This window comes from Cryptotermes secundus, unplaced genomic scaffold, assembly GCF_002891405.2.
Source record: "Cryptotermes secundus unplaced genomic scaffold, Csec_1.0 scaffold442, whole genome shotgun sequence".
Taxonomy (NCBI): Eukaryota; Metazoa; Arthropoda; class Insecta; order Blattodea; family Kalotermitidae; genus Cryptotermes; species Cryptotermes secundus.
Genome location: NW_019718275.1, coordinates 125,000 through 145,892, shown reverse-complemented (window position 1 = coordinate 145,892; position 20,893 = coordinate 125,000). Strand labels below are relative to the sequence as shown.

At 36.6% G+C, this 20,893-nt stretch overlaps 1 protein-coding gene across 1 annotated transcript; it reads left to right on the top strand.

Annotated features, from left to right (window-relative positions):
• Nucleotides 1–71: 71 nt before the first annotated feature.
• On the top strand, nt 72–17,233 carry LOC111875268. The gene is made up of 11 exons (XM_023871370.2): nt 72–341; nt 1,384–1,573; nt 2,769–2,904; nt 5,688–5,905; nt 7,587–7,647; nt 8,328–8,456; nt 9,904–10,064; nt 11,129–11,303; nt 13,484–13,566; nt 14,420–14,511; nt 16,079–17,233. The coding sequence occupies exons 1-11, from the start codon at nt 305–307 to the stop codon at nt 16,111–16,113; spliced, it is 1,317 nt and encodes a 438-aa protein (XP_023727138.1). The 5' UTR covers nt 72–304; the 3' UTR covers nt 16,114–17,233.
• The last annotated feature ends 3,660 nt before the right edge of the window (nt 17,234–20,893 follow it).

The following is a 20,893-nucleotide window of genomic DNA, read 5'->3' as shown; positions in this document are numbered from 1 at the left end:
GTTGTAGGGAAATTACGTGCTCCTAAACAGCATTGATTTTTGACTATTTGCAAAGTTGGCAAGAGAACAGTAGTACGGTGTTTATTGTTGCATTGCGGAGCATTATGTCGTAGGTTTCGTAGTAATAGGAAGGGTGGGTAGCCGTCGTCAGTAGTACCTGTTCTAACCGTGAAAAAACATTGCGTTTGATGGTGTTGGAGTACAGTAGTTTTTGCGTGGTGATGAATAGTGGTCAATGTGTTAATGTGTGCATTCATAAGCAATAAGAAGTAATTGGTTATTTTACAGTTAGGTATTATGAAACATGTCAGTATCAAATCCGTTGTTGAGGGAACTGAAAGGTAACCGATATAATTAGTGTTTTTTTCTTAGTACAGTATGTCGTAAATCTGAATTTTAGTACCCAGTTATAAAAGACAAAATCATCAGAAACTGTAGTTCCGTTTCTGCAACTTTAAACTGTAAAAATTTGAAACCTAGGCGATAATTCAGAATGTAACAGATGTTGATCTGAATTATGGATGAGGTTATGGAGGAAATGAACGTAAGGAGGTACTTTCAGGAAACACTGCCCTGAAATAAGGAAAGTACCAGGTTTTGGAAGCTAGTGGGTCCAAATCCTTGAACACATAAGAACATTTAAAAGACAATCATTGAGTGTATGTAAAATTTGGGAATGATTGGTCAAAGAATTATCTTATACCATAAATGTTTTCCAAGATCTTGCTGTAGAAAGCTTGAGTTGAGATATACATACTTGTGCTTGCAAGCATACAATTCTTCCATTATTAATGTAGACAAACATGAACTGGCTTCCAGTGGCATGATGTCCAACCCAAGATTCACGATAATTGGCTGTTTAGTTCAGGAGTTACTAATGGGGCTGACACCCATAGAAATTTGATGATGACAGACATTTCACTTTCCATACAAAATAGAGAAAATACATTACAAATAGTATTCTTCTCTATTGTGAGTTATTAGTCCTTTCCTGTTATGTTTGTTAAACACGAGTGTTTAACGTGTTTCATTACGCGAGACGTGACTCGCGTAATGAAACACGACGTAGAAAAGAAATATGCTGTACAATTTTAGTATTTTAACACTTGACATTTGTCAGTATATATGATAAATATATATTTTAGTTATTTTAGTATGTAAAGACAAGGCATGCAATGAATTAGTTTGTCGTGGATTGGATCAGCACCTGAAGATGGCACATTGATGCCGAAACATGTAGTGAGAGTGAAAAGAGGGGATAAATAAATGTATGCACTAGAAGACGGATAAAATAAATCATGGACTTAAATCAGTGCAACAGGACGCTAAAATATAACATTTGTTAAACACATTGGTGTTTCATATTTGTTACTTCTTTTGAAGGTTGTGTTCTCAAGTTGGTGCAGATGTCAGGTAGTAGTGAAATCACTGATGACAATGCAGAATTGCAACATTTTTGCCAAAGTTTGGAAAGAGTGTTCCAGAAAGGACTGTTACGGAATACTGCCTTGGGATTTACAAACGTATTTGAAAGCTGGTATTGGCTAGAACAGTTGGCCTGCCAACACAGTGGGTAAGTTTCAGTGTGTAATATTGTTTGTCTCTTCTGTATTCTGTCATTTCATTTAACATAAAAGTGATTAAAATGGTAAGTGTTAAGGACAGACAGTCAGCATAGGTTTTTCACTGATACAAGGAGTTTGAATTATTTCCTGCCTTCACTGAGGTCTGTTTTCAGATACCTGTAAGATTTCTTAACTATCTGATCATTATGTGTGCCTTCTGATTTAGTGAAATGAGTATTAACAGATGTGAACAATGCCTCTAGTATTGTTTGTATTGTAGATGGTTGTTTTGACCACTTTTTGCCAGTGAAGTGAATGAATCATTGGAACTACTAAGGTGTCAAGAATGATGGAGTTCAACCATTACATTTAATATGAAGGAAATTACACTACCAATATTTAAGATAGTCTGCTTTTAGATGTAACATTTATAAATCATGTAAGATTTGAGTTTTTCATGGCAGTGACTATGAAGAAAGCAGTCTTCTGGGATGTGGCACCATGTAGATGTGGTGTTAACCGACATTCCTCTGAAACATTGGTTAACACCACATCTACACGGTGCCACATCCCAGAAGACTGCTTTATTTATAAATCATGTTTGTTTTGTTTGTATCATGAACCAGAAGTTCTTTATATCTTAAATTCATGATTGACTGAATGAATGAATGAACAAATGAACTTTTTTTACTGCTGTAATTCTTATGTTCTTGCGCATGCATGCATGCCCACACACAAACACATACACATGAACACATTTATAAATGTTATGTTATTGATACTTTTTATGTGGTACTGATTGTATAGCTTCCTGCACTAGAATTTGCAGTGTGGACAGTCAACTTTTACTATATTGCAGACTAGCAAAAGTGCCCATTCATCATCCAGGTTCTTCTTGAAAACTATACTGAAATAATTAAATTGCTTATTTATTGTGATAGTCCTATGAATATATATTCATGTTGACCAATTTTATATTGTTACTGACATGGCACTACATAATGATTGCTTTAAGCGTTACTGAATTGTTGAACAATGAAAGGGCAGTGAAATACATTGCATTTTTTGCACAATAAAGACAACAGGTAGGGTCACCTCATGACCAGGCCAGAAACAGAGAACTGGGAGACAGAAGGCTTTAATGTGTAAGCTTTGCACTGTATCATCAATTTAAATTATGTAAAACAATTTATTGTGTTCTAGTGCTACATTTAATTATATTTCATCAGTGAATGCAGTGAAAGCATCACAGAAAGTGGTGACCCCTACAGGAAGGCTGCGTCTCCTCATACGAACCTGTCTTGTCAACAGGTGTCTCCATGTTCCTGTAGAAATTCTGGTATGTTGATACTGCTCTTATATTCACAGTGTGTGAAAAGTAAGACAAAAATCCTAATAAAAACATATAAAAATCATCTCATTACTTTTCAGAAACACTGTGCATTTGCAGTCATGGAGCTCATCTATCGTTGAGTTACTTCATCACAAAAAATAAAATTATCATTTGCTACATATTTCTGTGTTCATTTGAAAGTTGCAGAATTTGTCTATGGTACAAACAGAAGGAAATCATTTTATGCATGGGAACCATGATTTTTAGAGTTCTGGTGGGACTTTTCCTTCTTTGGAACCTAAGTAGCAAGCTGTCTTTGTCTGTCCCCTAATTCAGCCTTAGGCATCATTACTGTAGACACTGATTGATTGATTGGTTTGATTTTCATGCACTGGAGACCTTACCCCCTTGCCATTACTTTTTGTTATCAATGGTACCTAAATGGGGTCTGCATGACATGGTGATATGAGCGAAACAATAGCACCATGTTTGATACAGTTATTTCTGCAATATTTCTTTCAGCCTCTTTTTTATGTTAATCCATAGGCCTGTTTTTTCAGGATGCATATTTTATCATGTTTTGTGCTTTCTTCTAGGATTCCTGCCATTAGGAGAGTTGTCTCTCGTTTGCGTAATGTGTTTGAGTGCCATTCATGATACATATTTATTCCATTCTGTTCTCTTTGTATTGTAACGTGTTTTGCCACTGAAGACGCCATTCAGATTGTTAATTAGTTTATTTATCAATCTACAAATCATAACTACAATTAATTATGATAATGTTGTGGGTTTACACGCTTTACAAACCCTACTAACAAATCTCTTCACACTATCGCGATTCGCTCGCTACAACTGAAGTCAGTAACTACTACAATTCAACTGTCTTCAGCAGCTGCTACATTTTAACTAACTGGTTACTCTCTCTCTAGTAACTGGCCCAATACTCACTACTGAATATTGTTCGCTGCTCCTTATTTAGGCTCAGCATGGACAACACAGAAAACCGTTACGTGATAGGTACTGCTGTTGCATAATGTAGTGTTTACTGATTGCCTAGCAACAGTCATTACAGGGGCTCCCCTGTTGCGTGACGCCATGTTTACAGGCATTGGTGGGGAATGCTGCCCGGAGTTGTTTATTGCTGCATAGTAACCAGTGCGCTTCGGCTCGGCACTGAGAAACCCCGCATTCCTTACTGTTGTGTAACCTTGTTTCCACTGTTGCATAACTTGGCAACTGTCCGTTTATCAAGGGTCTGTCTTCATGGTAACTCATTCCACCTCCTGTTGCCCAGCAACGGTTAGACATGTCACAGTATTTACCCATTCTTCTTTTCTTGGATACCTTAGTAATGCCTAATCTCTCTGCTTCTCACATGGTCAGTCCTTGAGTTCCCTGCCATTTACCATAGTATACTCATTCAGGTGTTTCCAGTGTTTCTTTTGATTTTGTGGTATCTTATTTGTATTTAAGTTGTTTATGTTAGAGTGGGCTGAATAACACTTTATATATTCTTACTTTTGCTTCTCTGCATATTCATGTTTCCATATGGTATCATTCAAGCATTCAAATATCAGGGTTCCTTATTTGCTTGCTTGTATTCTGTTTGTAGGGCTTAGTTGTTATTTCAGCTTCATGCTCTGGCCACTTTACCTCCCAAGGAAAGAGCCCCCAGTACCCATTGGATAGGAGGTTGGGTGGGTCCCAGAGCCGGTTTGGATGATGTGGAGAAGAGAAAATTCTTGACCCTAACAGGACTCAAACTCTTGACTCCTCGGTTGTCCGAGCAGTAGCAAGTCGCTATACCGACAGCACTGTCCTGGCTTCTGGCTATAATTTTAGAAATTGTCATTTGAAATCTCTGACAACTAAGTGGAGACTGAAATAGTAGTCTCTGCAGATTATCATCCAACATCTGTAATTATGTAATACTGCATCATTTGCATAACAAGCCATTTCTTTCTCTTCCTCCAAATGTTTATCCTTATTTTCCCTTTTTATTTTCCTATTGTCATTCACTACCACATTAAAAATAAATGTACTTAAATAGTTCTCTTGTCCTGTCCTTTGCTTAATTGATATCTTTGGCGATAATCTCTCATCTACCTTGATCTATATAGTGTTGTTATTATATGCCTTTGATCAATAAATTATGTATTTACTACATTACCTTGTTCAGAAACATCTAAAACTTATTTTAACTGTAGGCTTTTGACAGCTTCTTCTGTGTGTACAAAACATAAGAAAGCCAGTTTATTATATTCAGATGTAATTTCTGAGACTTGTCAGTTTAATTTTAAATGTTCTGCGTTGTTCATGATGTGCATTTGTACCAACCGTCTTACAGTGCACACAATTTCACCTTTCTCTTCACTACATGTTTTGGCACTAATGTGCCATCTTCAGGTGTGGTTTTGTTTACGTCAAACCATTGCACTGTATGCCATCATGTCTCCTTTATAAAATGATTAAAATGTAAATATGTCATGTATAATAATAAAATTTATATATTAAAACTTTTCAAGATTTATCATCTATATGTTGCACTTCAAATTCGTGAGTTACGTCAATCATCTCCTATCAGAGTACTCTTCCTATATTATTGTGTATATTGTGTCCTTCCCTTGTGACTGCGTGCGTTGTATTCAACACAGTCAAGGTGAAATTGTGTACACTGTAAGATGGTTGGTACAAATACACATCATGAAGGTGAATCAGTGCAACAGGATGCTAAAATATAATGTTCTGCTTTGTTTCACTCATTTCATGATACTTTATATTTCAATCAGGTAAGGAAGAGACATGCAAGGAACTTCTATGATGAATCTCTGTCAGTCCTAGGAGATGAAATATTAGGGGAGATCTTCTTGTCTGTGCTTCTACAGTGCAGTCACCTGCAGTTCAAACTTCATCTATACAACGCTTCCTTCCTTGATAGTACCTGGTTGTTGCCACTGTATATAAAGCTTGAGTTTGTCCCTTGTAAGGTTCTTGGGATCTGTGCCTGGTATGTTTGCTTCTGCATACTAAAGTGTTGTGATTAATCAACAGTTTTAAGAAGTTCATAATTCTCTTTAAACAAAATATTTATTCACTTACTGTGTATAAGAAATTTGATGTATTTGTTTTAGTTTTATTACTTTTATTTTTTTTTTTAGGGGGTGGGTTTGTTTTAAAATCTGTAACAGGTTTGTATCTCTAACTATAAAGTATTAAATGGTAGGATGATTAATGAATAATTTAGTTGGTTGAGGAACTATGCTACAAACCAGAAGGTCATGGGTTTGATTCCTGACGAGGTCATAGGATTTTCTCCAGTTGACTTCTCAGTTTGTGTGATCATGAACTGCATACAATGAAACCATCATTTAATGTTCTTTGAGTTGAGGTTTCCCCATGTTTAGTGCTCAGTTTCACTGATCTCAAGGCAGTAATTTCAATGTCAGACTTGTATTTAAGATTTTCCTCAGTTTCATATTCAAATCCACTGCTTTCCAGAAAAAACTTTAAATTGGGTTTGGTGTGTATGTTCAGTTAGGAGACTTTTTAAGTCTTACATTATTCAGTTTAAAACCCTGTCATTGTGTTTGTGCTGTTGTGTTATATTTTAATTTTATTTGATTTATCAAATGTGTTCAAACTTGTTGAGAGAGACATTGTTCCTGATTCAAGAGTAAAATTAAAAAAAAAAAGGTATTCCTGTAACAGGCTGTGAAGGTCCATAAGATTGTAAGATGTTGAGGTTCCCACATTTTCTACACAATCGACTCATAGATGGCGGCAAGGTTGTCAGTCCTATGTGCTGGCTGCCCTTTACCCCCAAGAATATTTCTGGCACTAATTTCTAGAGGCTGAGTAGACCCCCGGGCCATAGTGTGGCTGGAAGGATTAGGTAAATTGAAAAAATCCGCCTCATCAGAATTCAATCCCATGACCTTCCGGCTTGTAGCATAGTGCCTCAACCAACTACACTACCATGTGAAACATTAGAAAGAATTATCCATTTGTCATTTAAAAGAATAACATTTAATACTGGATTTGGACTATACCAAAACTTTCTTGTTACTTTACTGTATGTCACGTGATCAACAGATATGCCTGTAGCTAACTAACTTTAAGATATTTCTAAGTTTGTAGCTACTCGTGTGCTCAAAACATTTCCATTTTTTGTGGAATCCAGAGATTTAGAATTTAAGATTTCATAGCAATGAACACTGTTGTTATGGTGTTTGAGATGTCACACTGTGTAGTCTGGTAGGTAGTGGTGCCAGCATTTTGGAGGAGCATGCTACCTCCATTTTCAGGATTCTTCCAAAATGTTGGTGTCCACCTGTCAGACTACATGTAATAACCCAGAAGACATAACATTATTTGTTACCATGTTAACGAATGTCATCAGTGAACCATATCTTGAGATAATTTAATTCACTCCATACCCATATGACCTGTTATGTCTTATATCTGTACATATTATCCTCCTTTGTATGTCCAGATTTCCAAAGTGGTCTCTCTCCCTCATGTGGACTGAAGAGTAGAAATTATGAAGCCCCATATATAATATTCTCAATTCTCCTGTTACTGTGTCCGTAAAAAGTGAAGTTAATAATCAAATCTGAGATATTTTTTTATTATTTTGCCTTTATTTGCTTTTCCTTATAGGCATGTTATTATTTTCATCTTGTTTGCAGTTTTGTCAGTGGGAGAGCTGTTATTGTGGGAGTCGAGAGTGATGGTGTTGCAGCTGAAGATGTAAGTGTTCATGATATTCAGATAGATCTTTTCAGTGTATTTTAAATTAGATCACTGAAATGCCAGTACAAATATAATGTCATGACAACAAAATTCATGGGCCTTCTACTTCTAGTGATTTTAAAAATTTCTTCTTCTCAAAATTGGTTATCAGTTTAATGATACATAATTAGCATGAAAAACTCAGCGAACTGAATCATTGAGCAATGAACAGTTTTTGTGCTTAACTGCTGACAATGTGTACTGTATGATTTTCTGTTCAGATAAGAGGATTATGGTAAGCAATGCTGCAGTACCAAACTCTGACACATAATTTAGCAGTAAGTTTATGAATTGGCATTCTTCTAGAAAGCAAGGTGCTAATACTCAGGTATGATTTAGTGGTAGGGTGATACCAACATGGCTGTATCTTTACTGTACAGCTTTTATTGCAGAAAAATGGCTCTGAGTTCATGATATATTTTTATTGTAGTGTGATTGTTTATTTTTTGGTAAAAGTTTTAAAAGTTGTTCCAGATTCATGGCAGTATTTATTGATGCTTCACATTTTCTATAATTTTATTTATCCATTTCCATATTCTGTAACAGTAAAAGTGGGCATAATTCTGCAGGTCTTCTGGAATTAATTTTGACACTGTTTTGATTTTAATGCTATAGTAGAAGTTTTGCTGGTTTTGCAGGACAAGATTGAAATTGGAGACGTCTTGGACGAACTCAATGGCAATCATATTACGACCACCAAACGAGGAAAACTCTCATCCATCATGAGGAAAGCTTCTGGCCAGCCAATTGTTGTTAATATAATTAAAGTATGTGTAATTAGTTAAGCACAGGGACAACTTTACCTTTATCTTGCTTTTTTAAAATGGGGATGAACTTTCAGCTTTTCTAAGTCGGGGAATTTCATTACTATTTTAGCTGTCAGCTGCTGCAGAGAGATTTTCTATATAGTGAAATTACTAATACTCTTCCCCTACCTACTGAACTGTCAAACAGGTACAATACCGTTCACAGTAGCAGTAAAGGAAATTTAAATGTCCAGGTTGCAGCCTCATAGATGGAGTTAAATTATTGAGGTCTTTCCTTCTGCACTTCCTTTTGTTAAAATTTTAATAATTTATAGTTACAGTAAAACTTGGTTATAGCAACATCGGTTTCTGCGACACCTTGTCTATTGCATCAAATATTCAATGGTACGAACTAATTCCTCATAAAGCAACTGTTTTTATACCTTGCTTAGTACGACATGCACAAATGCATCAACCTCGTATGTAACGTCATTTTCATTCCTGAATTTCTCTGATATGGACATTGAACGTAATTTAGAAAGTGTGTATTGGGCAAGTAACAGGAAACAGATGAAGATAACTGATTGCTGTACTCGTATCTAGGTACAGTAAGGCACAACAATTGATGTAATCTACTGTAATTTGGTGAGTAGGCCTACCTTTAATATACAGTATTAGTGCGGTGTGTATTGTCAGTGAAAAGCGCTGTAATATGTCTTTGATATTACACATTTGGGCAATTCCACGTTAATGTTACGTTAGTCTGTAGTTAACTACGTATTTCACTAAAAAATGCAACATTTTAGCTCGGTTTTTGGTAGATTTTTACGTGACTAACATAAGGCTACTGTGGAAGTGCCCATTTCGGTTACAACGACATTCGTTTATAACGACACTATTTTTAGGTCCCTTTGATGACGTTATAACCAAGTTCTACTGTATTTGTATGCAGCAAAAATCATCCAGAAGATTTATGAATATTGGTTATATTTATAAATCCATAAATTTAATACAGGTTTTACAATTTTAAACTTTGAGAGAAATTTAAGCTGTAGAAATAACATAATTCTCAGTAAGAAGTGGATGGGTTCTGTGTGAGAAAGCCTCTGTTACTTCTAGACATCAAATTGGCAGCACTGCAGTGTTTCTAGGAGCATGATGTAACCATCTGCTGGTCAGGGTTCAGAGGGTTCATACTTCTCTCCTGGCTGGCCTTTGTGATGTCAATGTTGAATTTATTTAGCGTTATGGCTTGTCTTCATGTCATGTATATAAGCAGTGAGCTTCCCAAACATGACCACAGTGTCGCTGAATGTTATCACTATTTGCAGCCAGGAGAGATTGACAGAGTTGCTTAGTTTTATGAAAACTGAGTGTGTGGAATGAGATAGGAAGACTAAATATTGTTGCTGTGGACGAAGTTAACATTTAGCTCTTTCTTATTTTGCTTATATTGGACATCTTTCAGGCTCATTTACCTGAAACAGGAGACTTATTCCCACCTATAAGAAGTCTTTTAAAGCAAGCACAACTAGACCCAGATGAACTACATTCACGGTATAGTGACAGAAATAAGCAAAGACAAAGAGAGGAAACTGAGCTAACGAAGAAGCTGCCTGTAGCATCCAGGTTAGTTTTCCTTAAATATTTAAATGTAGATCAACTTTTTGGTGATAGCCATGCATTAGTAAGTAGTTAAAAACAGATATGAATGTCTACCGTTTGGCACGCTGAATATTTATGGTGTTGTTATGGATTTTTGAACTTTGCCGATGCAGTGCGGTTTTGGTCAAATTTAAACTTAAAATCTATAGAGATGTCCAGTTGTTACTGTCTTCCAGTGCACATGAAAAATTCTGCTTTGGTAAAAAATTTGTAAATATTGTGGTGGTCTTTACTGAGATTTTTTTTACACTAAACCACAACTTTGTGTTAATAAAATTGTAGTGTTCTCTTTAGGAATTTTCATGGAAGGTAACTTATAATCCATCCAAACCTTAAAGTATGCTCAGATGAAATTCTGCAGCCAAGGCTGTGAATTTACCTCAAATAAAAAATTGTTTTTAAGGATGCCTTATTTGTAATTTACTATATAAGTCATTCTGAAATCAAGTTTTGTGTAATTTAGGACTCCATGAGATTATCAGAGGTTCATGAGTTCATTATAGTTATCAGTCTAAAACACATTTATGGCATGTTCACACTGAAATGTTCTAGAAATTTGCCTATTAGCTTCACAATACTTGCCTGTCTGTCCACATGTAACAACATTATATTTGATATTGTGGAGTTTTACTGCAATTTGTTTACAGTGCAGTTTGGTTGAAATCATACAACTGTAATGAATGCTGTACATAAAGATTTTGTACAATTTTGAATATAACTCACTAAATATTACACTCTGTGACCAGTACATGTTTTCTGTAAGTCCTGTGGTATTGTTAAATAAAGCTGAAGAGGGTGTACTCCATTGTGAAGTGAAATAGATGGAAGCACCAATATCGTTTTTTGAAGTTTATTAAGTTTAATAACAAAAATTAATAGTGCTTGCAAATCTTCTTATACATGTGGGCAACTCTCATCATTACTTTCATTTGGTTGATCTATATGAAGCGTTCTTTCATTTCCTGTTGACTTGTCTTCTAAGTACAATAATAAAAAGTAATGGAAATGCATTTAACTCTTATTTTCAGACCTGGCTTTCATGTGAAGTATTTAGGCAGCTTTAATACGGGGAAGCATGGTGATGTGAAGCAGATAGATAATGCAATGAGAATAGTCATGTTTAAGTCTCATGGATCACATTGTCCAGCACTATTTGAGATTCAGGAAATTGGAATTAAAGTCACAGAAAATGCTACAGGGAAGGTATGTGATCCAGACACGAGAAATACTACTTCAGACAGTGTGGATTATCTAAACGCTGTACGATTTTGCCTAACCACGGCTTATCTCGGCCTTCTTCAGTTAATAAATAATTTGTCATATTCTAATGGTTGTTTAAATATGTTTTTATTATTTACTTCAAAAGAGCTAACTTCTCATGAATTTTTAATCACTATTACATTTTTAGAGCATTTGTTCATGTAGACATTTTAATTTGTATTGATCATCTCTTCTACTACAGTCAATAATTTCGTGGACTGTGGTTTTGTCGCACCATATTACAAGATACTGACATACACTTACACATATTCACATCCTCCCTCAAAATAGTTGCCTTTTGTCTCCTGTTATGATCCGGTTGAGAAACATCCTATCTTTGTCAGCGCTATCGATAGGCCACCGCAAATGCTCATGTAATTGTCATGTTGGTCTTGCGTCAGGGTGCGTGGAACACTGTGCTGGGTAACATGAGACATGTTCAGGTCATCAGACAAAATCTGTGGCAAGTACCATGGTTAATCCCTGCTGCTGCTGCTGCTGCTGCTGCTGCGATTTCATCCACTGTTCGGGAACNTCAGACAAAATCTGTGGCAAGTACCATGGTTAATCCCTGCTGCTGCGATTTCATCCACTGTTCGGGAATGGTTGGCGTGCACCAATGTTGCAACTTCTTGGGTCTTGAAATCAGTTCTGATCTTTCATGGCCACCCAGTATGCTCATCATCTTCCAAACTGTTTCTCCCCCGCGAGAAACGTTTGCACCACTTAAACACAGCGCTACAGCCTAAGGCTTCTTCATCATAACTTGCTTGATCATGTGAAATGTTTCACTGGCAGATTGCCTAAATTTTCGGCAGAAGTTGACATTTGCTCATTGCTCAAACTGTGACATTCTCGATTTCCACCGCTCGCAAACAATTGCCCTTCACATCAGTAACTTTCTTTCTGAATACAACTCGTGCATGCAACTGGTTCTTGCTGGGAGGAGAGAAGAGCAGACACAGCACCATCTCGTGCCTCCACGTATCTGCTGTAGTGCGTAACAGGGCCACTATGTGGCCAGTCCTCAAAATATTGAGTGTAATACAGAGACTATATTAGTATTCAAATTTGATAATGGTAGTTATAGTAATATTGTATTTCATTTTACATTTCTTCTGGATCATAAAGAATATTTAGAATGTTGTAAGAAAGGTTGTATGAATCAAAGTACAGCGTCTGGCAAGGAAATCTGATGGTTCATTAATCAGCATAATAGTAGAAACATCAGGTTTCCCTGCTGGGCCCTATATAACCCTTCTGTCCAGAGTCTGCATTTGAGATTAAAGATTGCTAACACAAAGTGTTGGTTAGTTAGTTAATCAAAGAACTTCAGGGATGTATTTGACAGCTAAGCATTTCAAGGTTATGTTTGACAGCTGAAAGCTAGTAGAAACCTGTATTTTTGAGAATCATACACAGGAAAAAACTGATAAATTCAGTTATTGATAAATTCTCTTAATTTATATATATATATATATACATTAAAAAAATGAACTGCCATAACTGCTTGTCTGAACAGCAGTTTACACCATGAAAATGTGTAGTTTGAAGTGTTGTATGTATGTCCATTACCATAATTAGGGCATTCAAAATTTTATTCCAAAATGCAAATACATGATAAGATTTAAATTGAGTTGTACGTTGATCAGAAGCTGAAGCATAAACATTGCACATAGCAAAATTGAGGAAAGTTAGCTTGTTGTTGTTTTCTTTCATTCATCTATACAGAATGGCTGCAGACAGGCTTTGTCACAGCCACCATGACAAAGAGGCAGTCCTTAAGGTCATCAGTTGTGTATATAGTGTGGTCTTATGGGTTATGAGAGTGTGTACCTCTGTAGGTGTTTACTAGCATTTTGGAGAAACATGTTGTCTTCATCTTCTTCTACTCTGAAGATGGATGAAGCAGTTTCCTGTGATATGCTGATACTTGCCTACCAGACAACAAGGTATCATAACCAGGAAGACTGCAATCTGAATCTTCACCACTGAGAAGACCTCAAATCTCTTATAATCTTAAATTAATTAAGTAGGGGCTGGACAATTAGTAGTAGGCAGAATTAATAATGTGTCTTGAGATTCAATGAGTTTCTCACACATTGTGCATTGTATTCATGCAGGTACTGCTGAAGCATTCTTACATGGAGATCTCATCTTGTGGTATGAGTGCCAGCATTCCAAACCATTTCTCTTATATTGCAGGGTGAGTTTCACTGCATGATCACTCTCTTCAAAGAGAATATTTGGAAATTCTTGCGAACATGATTCTGCAAGCAACATACCATGTGTTGAAATGATTACCTCATCAATTTAGTAGAGTATTTTCTAGCTTTCGTCAGTCTAGGAGTCCCTTGAAAAATTACAATATATAATCCTCCTCTGTAAATATCTGTAAAGAGCAGGGAATTTCTTTACCAGCTGAGTGATTTTCAGCTGCTCAAGAAAGACTGGGCTCCATGGTTTTAATCTGCAAGTAAGCTATACCGACCGAGCAACCTCCGCTTGTCGGTGGAGCTAGTGCCAACTTTAGTGGATAGAGGGTGTCGTGTGGTCAGCGCAGGGAATCCCCATGGCCGATAATTTCGGTTTTGTAGACTGGAGCCGCTATTTCACTGAAATAGCTCCTCAATTACACTTACGAGGCTGAGTGGACCCCGTTCCAGACACACTACTTCTCAGAAAATCTGGTAGCGCTGGGAATCAAACCAGGACGTCTGGATATGTAGGCAGGAACTCTGACCACTAGACCACAGAGACGGTCCACTTATAAATATACACATAATAAGTGTAAATTAAGCTGTATGAAATCTTTACTATGTATAGGAGGGCTGTTGAAAGCTGTTCTTCTGTGCAGGTCTGAGAAACAGATTTTGTTTTCAGACTCTGCTGTGAAATATATCAGAGATAGATTGAAGTATTTTCTTGTGCTGTTTTAGTTTGTGTTCCTTGTAACCTGTCATGCATGGTGTGTAAATCCATGCAGTGAATCATCCTGGTTTCGAACAATATCATATGCCAACGCAATAACAATTGGTTGTAATTTCTGTTTGTTATAGAGACGCAGCTTGTAACGTTGCTCAGACATATACATGCTTTGTTTTTCACTGCAGTAATGAGGAGCATATCCATACAATCCTACGGAGCATTGGTAAGTATAAAATAGTTAGCGTCTGTTTATGTTGACCACCTCTGTGGTCTAGTGGTCAGCATTCCTGGCTACAGATCCAGAGGTCCGGGTTCGATTCCCAGCACTACCAGATTTTTTCGGAGAAGTAGTGGGTCTGGAACCGGGTCCACTGAGCCTCGTGATGATAATTGAGGAGCCATTTAAAGGAAATAGCAGCTCCAGTCTAGAAAACCGAAATTAACGGCTGTGGGGATTTGTTGCGCTAACCACGTGACACCCTCTATCCGCAAAAGTTGGCACTAAACTTCGCTGACAAGTGGCGGTCGCTCAGTCGGTATAGTTTGCTTGCGGACTTAAATCACGGAGTTTTTATGTTTTATGTTAATTTGATATAACACACGTTGTAATGCAAAAAGACTAATTTCACTGAATGCAGGAGGTAGACATTTAGGTATATGAAAACACGTTTTAGCATTTGATCTTTGTGTTTCTGTTATATACATAAATTTAATCCTCCTCCAAAGTAATCAGATATGATTCAGAGACTTGCTTATGGATAGCAATCTGTTCTTTTACACTGTGTATTATGATGGCTATTTGGAAAGTTTGTTTCTTTTAGGCTGGGCATATTGCAAGATGATAACCATTATCAGGTATGTCCTAGTGAAAATACTGGTATATGCCTGATGATGATTAGTCTTTTGACTGACAGATGTCTTAAAATGAGTTAACATATGAACATAAGTGATGTCTGCATGAAAACCGCTTTATCTGAAACAAACTAAGTGTTGTGAAGAATAGTCCGAAGTATAATCATTATTTGCCGGTCACAGTAGCCGCGCAGTCTAAGGCATGAACTGTCTTCGCTCGCTCAGAAGCCGGGATCGTGGGTTCGGATCGGTTTCCTGTGAGGTACGAACTGAATTCTTGTATATTATTCTTATACACTGCTGGTCACGGTAGCCGAGCGGTCTAAGGCATGCACTGTCTTCGCTCGCTCGGAAGCCGGGATCGTGGGTTCGAATCCCACTCAGGGCATGGATGTTTGTTTGCGTTTTTCTGTGTTTGTGTACAGGTAGAGTCCTTGCGACGAGCTGATCACCCGCCCAAAGAGTCCTACCGAATGTGTAAGATCTAGAAAAACCGAAGTGAACGGAGAAGTTCATGGAGGTAGGCCTAGGCCCACTGGGGCTCTAGTGCCAAGGGGAAAAAAATCATTATTTATTCTGTTACAACGAAGGGATGCTGCAGTATAATATTAATATTTGTAGGTAGCTACCATTGTTGGGTAAGACCATACTACCTCTATGTTCAGGATATGAAGGCACTTCCCTGGAAAGAGAGGCAGTATTTTCTTACAAGACATTGGTACTTGTATACCAGATTACATGATGCCATAAGTCAGAGCATCACAATATCAGTTTTTACCTCCATGAAAGTATTAAATCTTATATTCATTTGTAAGTTCAGATAGAAATACTTAAATGGAAGTATTTTCTGCCAACTGAATTATAGTAAGTAATAGAAATACATTTATGCCTAGTGGTTATTTTATTGTAATGTTGTTTAATTTGTTCTCATGTTACAGGCCAAGGTTTTCAGAGAACACACTTTGCAGTGTGATAAGACGTCGGAGGTACTGCATATTTTAAAATAAGTCTGCTTTGAAATAAGAGTACCTGCATCTGATGTGTGTTTCAAATAAGGCAGCTCAGATTCTAAATATAGTAATATTTATTTGTGTTTCTGGTAAAGGGTGGGTGTTTTCATGTATGTTCCATGATGATGTTTGCTCATTGTTTTGTTTATATGCTTAAGTTGTTGGAATCTTTGTTTATATATAATTGTCTTTTGAAGAATTGTTGTGTACATACAATATGTCATATTTTAATTATATATAATTGATCAGTTTTAACTTAACTGATATAACCATTTGGGAGAGAGTTGATCTGCAGGTCTGCTCTGAAATATTAACAAAAACAATAATACAGTTAATTTATTATAGTAACAACTACTATTATTGGAATAACAACACTAAACCGTTTGTTATTTGGTATCTTATCCATACACACATGGCTACATTTGTTAATATTGTACGACTTAATCACAACTATCATGTAAAAGTCCATTTCTAACTACTTTCATACACTTACCTCTCTTATTAGCAATTAAAATGTTACTGCACATTGCAACAATGCACTCACTTTTTGCCATCTTGAATGGATGGATGTTCAGATTGTGCTCCAGTTTGTGACTCCATGTTATTTTGTGGAGGGATACCATTGCCTTCAGGGTCTTGAGGGTCAAAGTTTGTTGGGTGAGGATTTGGGTGGTTTAGCCAATAGTAGCCCATACTGGGCTTCACCTTCTGTCCCCAGCCCATGGGTTTGAATGAACACTGTCTGATGTAACACAATTGATTCTTCATCCTCCACACTTCAACCCTAAAGTCAAAAGCATCATGTTCGTCTGAAATGTCGGTAACCATATATGAGACTGTAATGTCAGAAACCAGAGAACAAAATCTGAAGAAATGGAAGATTACACATTACTAACAGTTTGGAATTAGAAGCAGTTTTTATGTAGTACTCGTATTCTCAGAAGTGACTTTTAAACATAACTGTTGGTGTTGTTTTCATGCTGTACTTAAGATGCTACAGTATCCACGATAGATTTTTTTTATTGCTAGTGGGGTGGGACTAAGTCCTTTGTACTGCGGCCACTTCTGGCATATTGCACCAGCCTCAGATGATAGGTGAGGGTGATTGTGGAGCAATTGGTGGAATGAAGATTGGCAGGGGAAACCGAAGTACTCAGAAAACCTGCCCCAGTGCCATTTTGTCCACCACAAATTCCGCTTGACCAGACCCAGGATCGAACCCTGGCCGCCATGGTGGGAAGCCAAGGACTAACCGCTTGAGCTATGGCGCGGCCCTTATCCGTGATAGGTAGTTCTTATTTGAAGTTTGTGAGACAAATATAGCAAAAGTTAGATACACAGACATTGACCAGTTTTCAGTTTCCCTTCTTTCCCACCTTTCTTACTCTTTCTCTCATTCTCTTTCATGCTTGCTTTCATAGCTCTTCCTCCCATATCCACTGTGTGTCTATGTCTGTTATGTAGTATGGGCAATGTCTTTCCATTTCTAAGTCTACGTAATAGGGCTTGTGCTGAACAAAATTAGAACTAATGCCAGAACTTGTTGACCTACAGTCATATGAGTTATCCTTGACCTTTAGGATTCTCACTAATGAATTTCTGCATAGTTTGTTTGAATTTGTTAAAAGGGATATCGGTCTAGAGGCAGATATCTCAACTTTATTACCTTTTTTAAATATCGGAAAAACTTGAGAAAATTTTAAATGTGTAGAAAATGTGCCTGTAGATAACATCCTATTGCATATATAAATCAAAGGAGATTAGATAAATGGCATACTCAATTTTACTATCCTAGACGATGCTTCATCATAGCCACAAGAATCTTTCCATTTCAAACTTCTGTTTATCTTATAAATTTATTGGTAGGAAAGGTTGGTGAGGTTCATGTACTAGGTGTTCCAAATACGAATCTTGATTAATTTGGTTGTGGTCTTGCTTAATTATATTTAAAACAGATTCATCCACATCTTTAGAGAGGTAATTATTAAAGGTATCTGCCAAAATTTGAGGATTTTTAGTTAGTATCCCTTCAATGTTCAGCATAAGTTCATTCTCAGTATTAGATCTTTTATTAGTTAGGATAAACTTCAAAATCACTGCCCAAGTTGTACATTACCTTGGCTGCACATTCCCTTCCATGGCTATCCCTGATGATTAAAATCCTATCCTTTTTTGGTCATGTTTGCTTTTTATAGTGTTTTCTCACTTGTTGATTCTTGGTTGAATTAAAGACCTGGGTTCTGTGGACTTCACTATTGAAAGGTAATTTGTAGCGGTTATTTATGACAGGTATTCTATAAATGTTTTCCTGTCTACCATTGGCAGTTATCTTATGTTTTCCAGTCACTACATCAGTCCACTTTGGTTCAATTGAAGTTTGTTATATTATGAACTCTTTTTTTATAACAAAACATGAATTGTTAGTTATTTGGAACATCATTGACATCAGTTCTTCCATGTACTGATTTTTATAGTTAGGCAAGGAATGTTTGCATATGAAACAGTAATGTTTGCTATTTCAGCCCTAAGTACATATTTTATTTTACATTTCAAGTAAATTTGAGGTGTACCTTATTAATCAGTAATACCTTGTAAAGGGAGTTCACAGTGCTGAATATAATTGCAAAAGAAATTACACTGATTCTGAACATTGCATTCATGCCTGTCTAATCATGTGGTAACTTCAAGCATAACAGTAAGAGGTATTTTTAGATATATGAAGAAATAACAACATACTGGAGTGAGGAAGTGCAGTTTCTGTGAATTTTGATTCTCTCTTCTTCTAGTACATTGTTTCATTCATGGGAAGTACAAGAAAGGTCTTAGTATGGTATGTCAGATTCTTGTGCATTCACTTGTTACATCAGTAACATCCACTTTTGTGTATGTGTAATTTATGTCAGTGTGACTGACAAATCTCCATATTTATTTTCTTCTCCATAAAAAACAAATCAATTTTTGCAGCCACTAGGGATATGCATACAATTGAAAACCATAATTCTCACTAGTACACATTATGAGCTAAGCTTTGCAGATTCATGAATGAAATAATTAGGCTGCAATTTTTTTTACTGTACAAGTTTTTAATGACTTTGTGCAGCGTTTCCCAAACCTCTTTGTCAATGAAATCCTTTTGGCCTGAAAATGCAAGTGAAACTGCAGACTAAATCTAAGAGGCCACTAATGTAGAACAGACATGAAAAGGTATTGTTACTGTATACTGTGAAAAGAGAATGTCAAGGATTATAAACACTGGAAACCTTTTCTATGAAATACCATTGAAAGGTACATTTCTGCTTTCCTAATGCAGAGTCCCTGCATGTTGTTAGTAATACTGGAGTTCGATTCTTGTACAGGCACAGCATCATTAAATTTCAGTAATTTGTTTTGTGGCATTTTATTGTGAAAATCTGATTTTATATGGGCATATTATGGCAAAGTGATAATGCTTCACAGTATCCTTGAATGAGATTCTCCAAGAAATTAATGAAATTAATGATTACTTCAGTGTGAAATTAAAAGTACAGTATAGTAATATCTTTCACTCCATGTTATCCACAGAATCTGAGTGCTGTGGAACATGATTTGGGTTTTACTTTTTTCAGATATTGAATATATTAATATACATAGTTAACATATCGTAGTTGATGGTCCAAGATAGCATAGTTGGTATATTGCCTAGGCTGCAGGCTGGGCAGCTGAGGAATTAGGGTTTGATTTCCAGTAGGGGTAAAAGGTTTTGCTCTTCTCCATATGTCCAGACCAGCTGCAGATCCTACCCAGCCTCCCATTCAGTGAGTGCTGGAGGTAAATTAGCCAGGGTATGAAGCCAAACATCCATCTCCATCTAACACCAACGTTAAGAATACTGAAGCTATACCTCTACTCCCCCATATATATATATATACATGGAATTGTGTTCAGTTAAGCACAGGGCCAGCTTTACCTTTTATCTTGAGGTCTGACTAGTCATGTCTACTCCATTGAAGGAGAAGGAGAATGATGAACATCCTTACATTTTAAGACATGGTTTATGTGAAAGGACAGAATCTGGTAATATGTGTAATAATGGTAGGAAAATTTAAGTTTGTTATTTCAAGCTTGTTATAACCTGCGTCTGTCTTTGCACTAGTGCTTGATGTGAGGAGTGTTTTGAACTTTTGTTGTATTGTGTATAGGAAGATGAGTAAAAATATTGTAGTGTAGCATCATATTGTGAGAATTTTATTGTTGCGTCAACACAATTGTTTGTATAAATTGGTTATACATTATGTATTAATGGCCAGCTTCAGGTACATAAATTCTTGCATTTATCCATGTTTCTGTCTGCTAGCCATTGTTTACAAAGTGGCAGTGCTTATTCAGGTTTTTATGTTTATGTAATGTCACTTTTGGTCACGGTAGCCGAGTGGTCTAAGGCATGAACTGTCTTTGCTCACTTGGAAGCTGGGATCGTGGGTTCAAATCCCACTCAGGGCATGGATGTTTGTGTGCTTTTTTCTGTGTTTGTGTACAGGTAGAGGCCTTGCGACGAGCTGATCACCTGCCCAAGAAGTCCTACCCTATGTCTAAGATCTAGTAAACCGAAGTGAAACGGAGAGTTTCATGGAGGTAGGCCTAGGCCCAAACGTGGGCTGTAGCGCCAGTGAAAAGAAATGTCACTTTTATATAAAAATGTATTAATAAAATTATAATTAAAAATTAAGATATTAAGAGGTGTATTATGGTGTAGTTTTTCTTGTC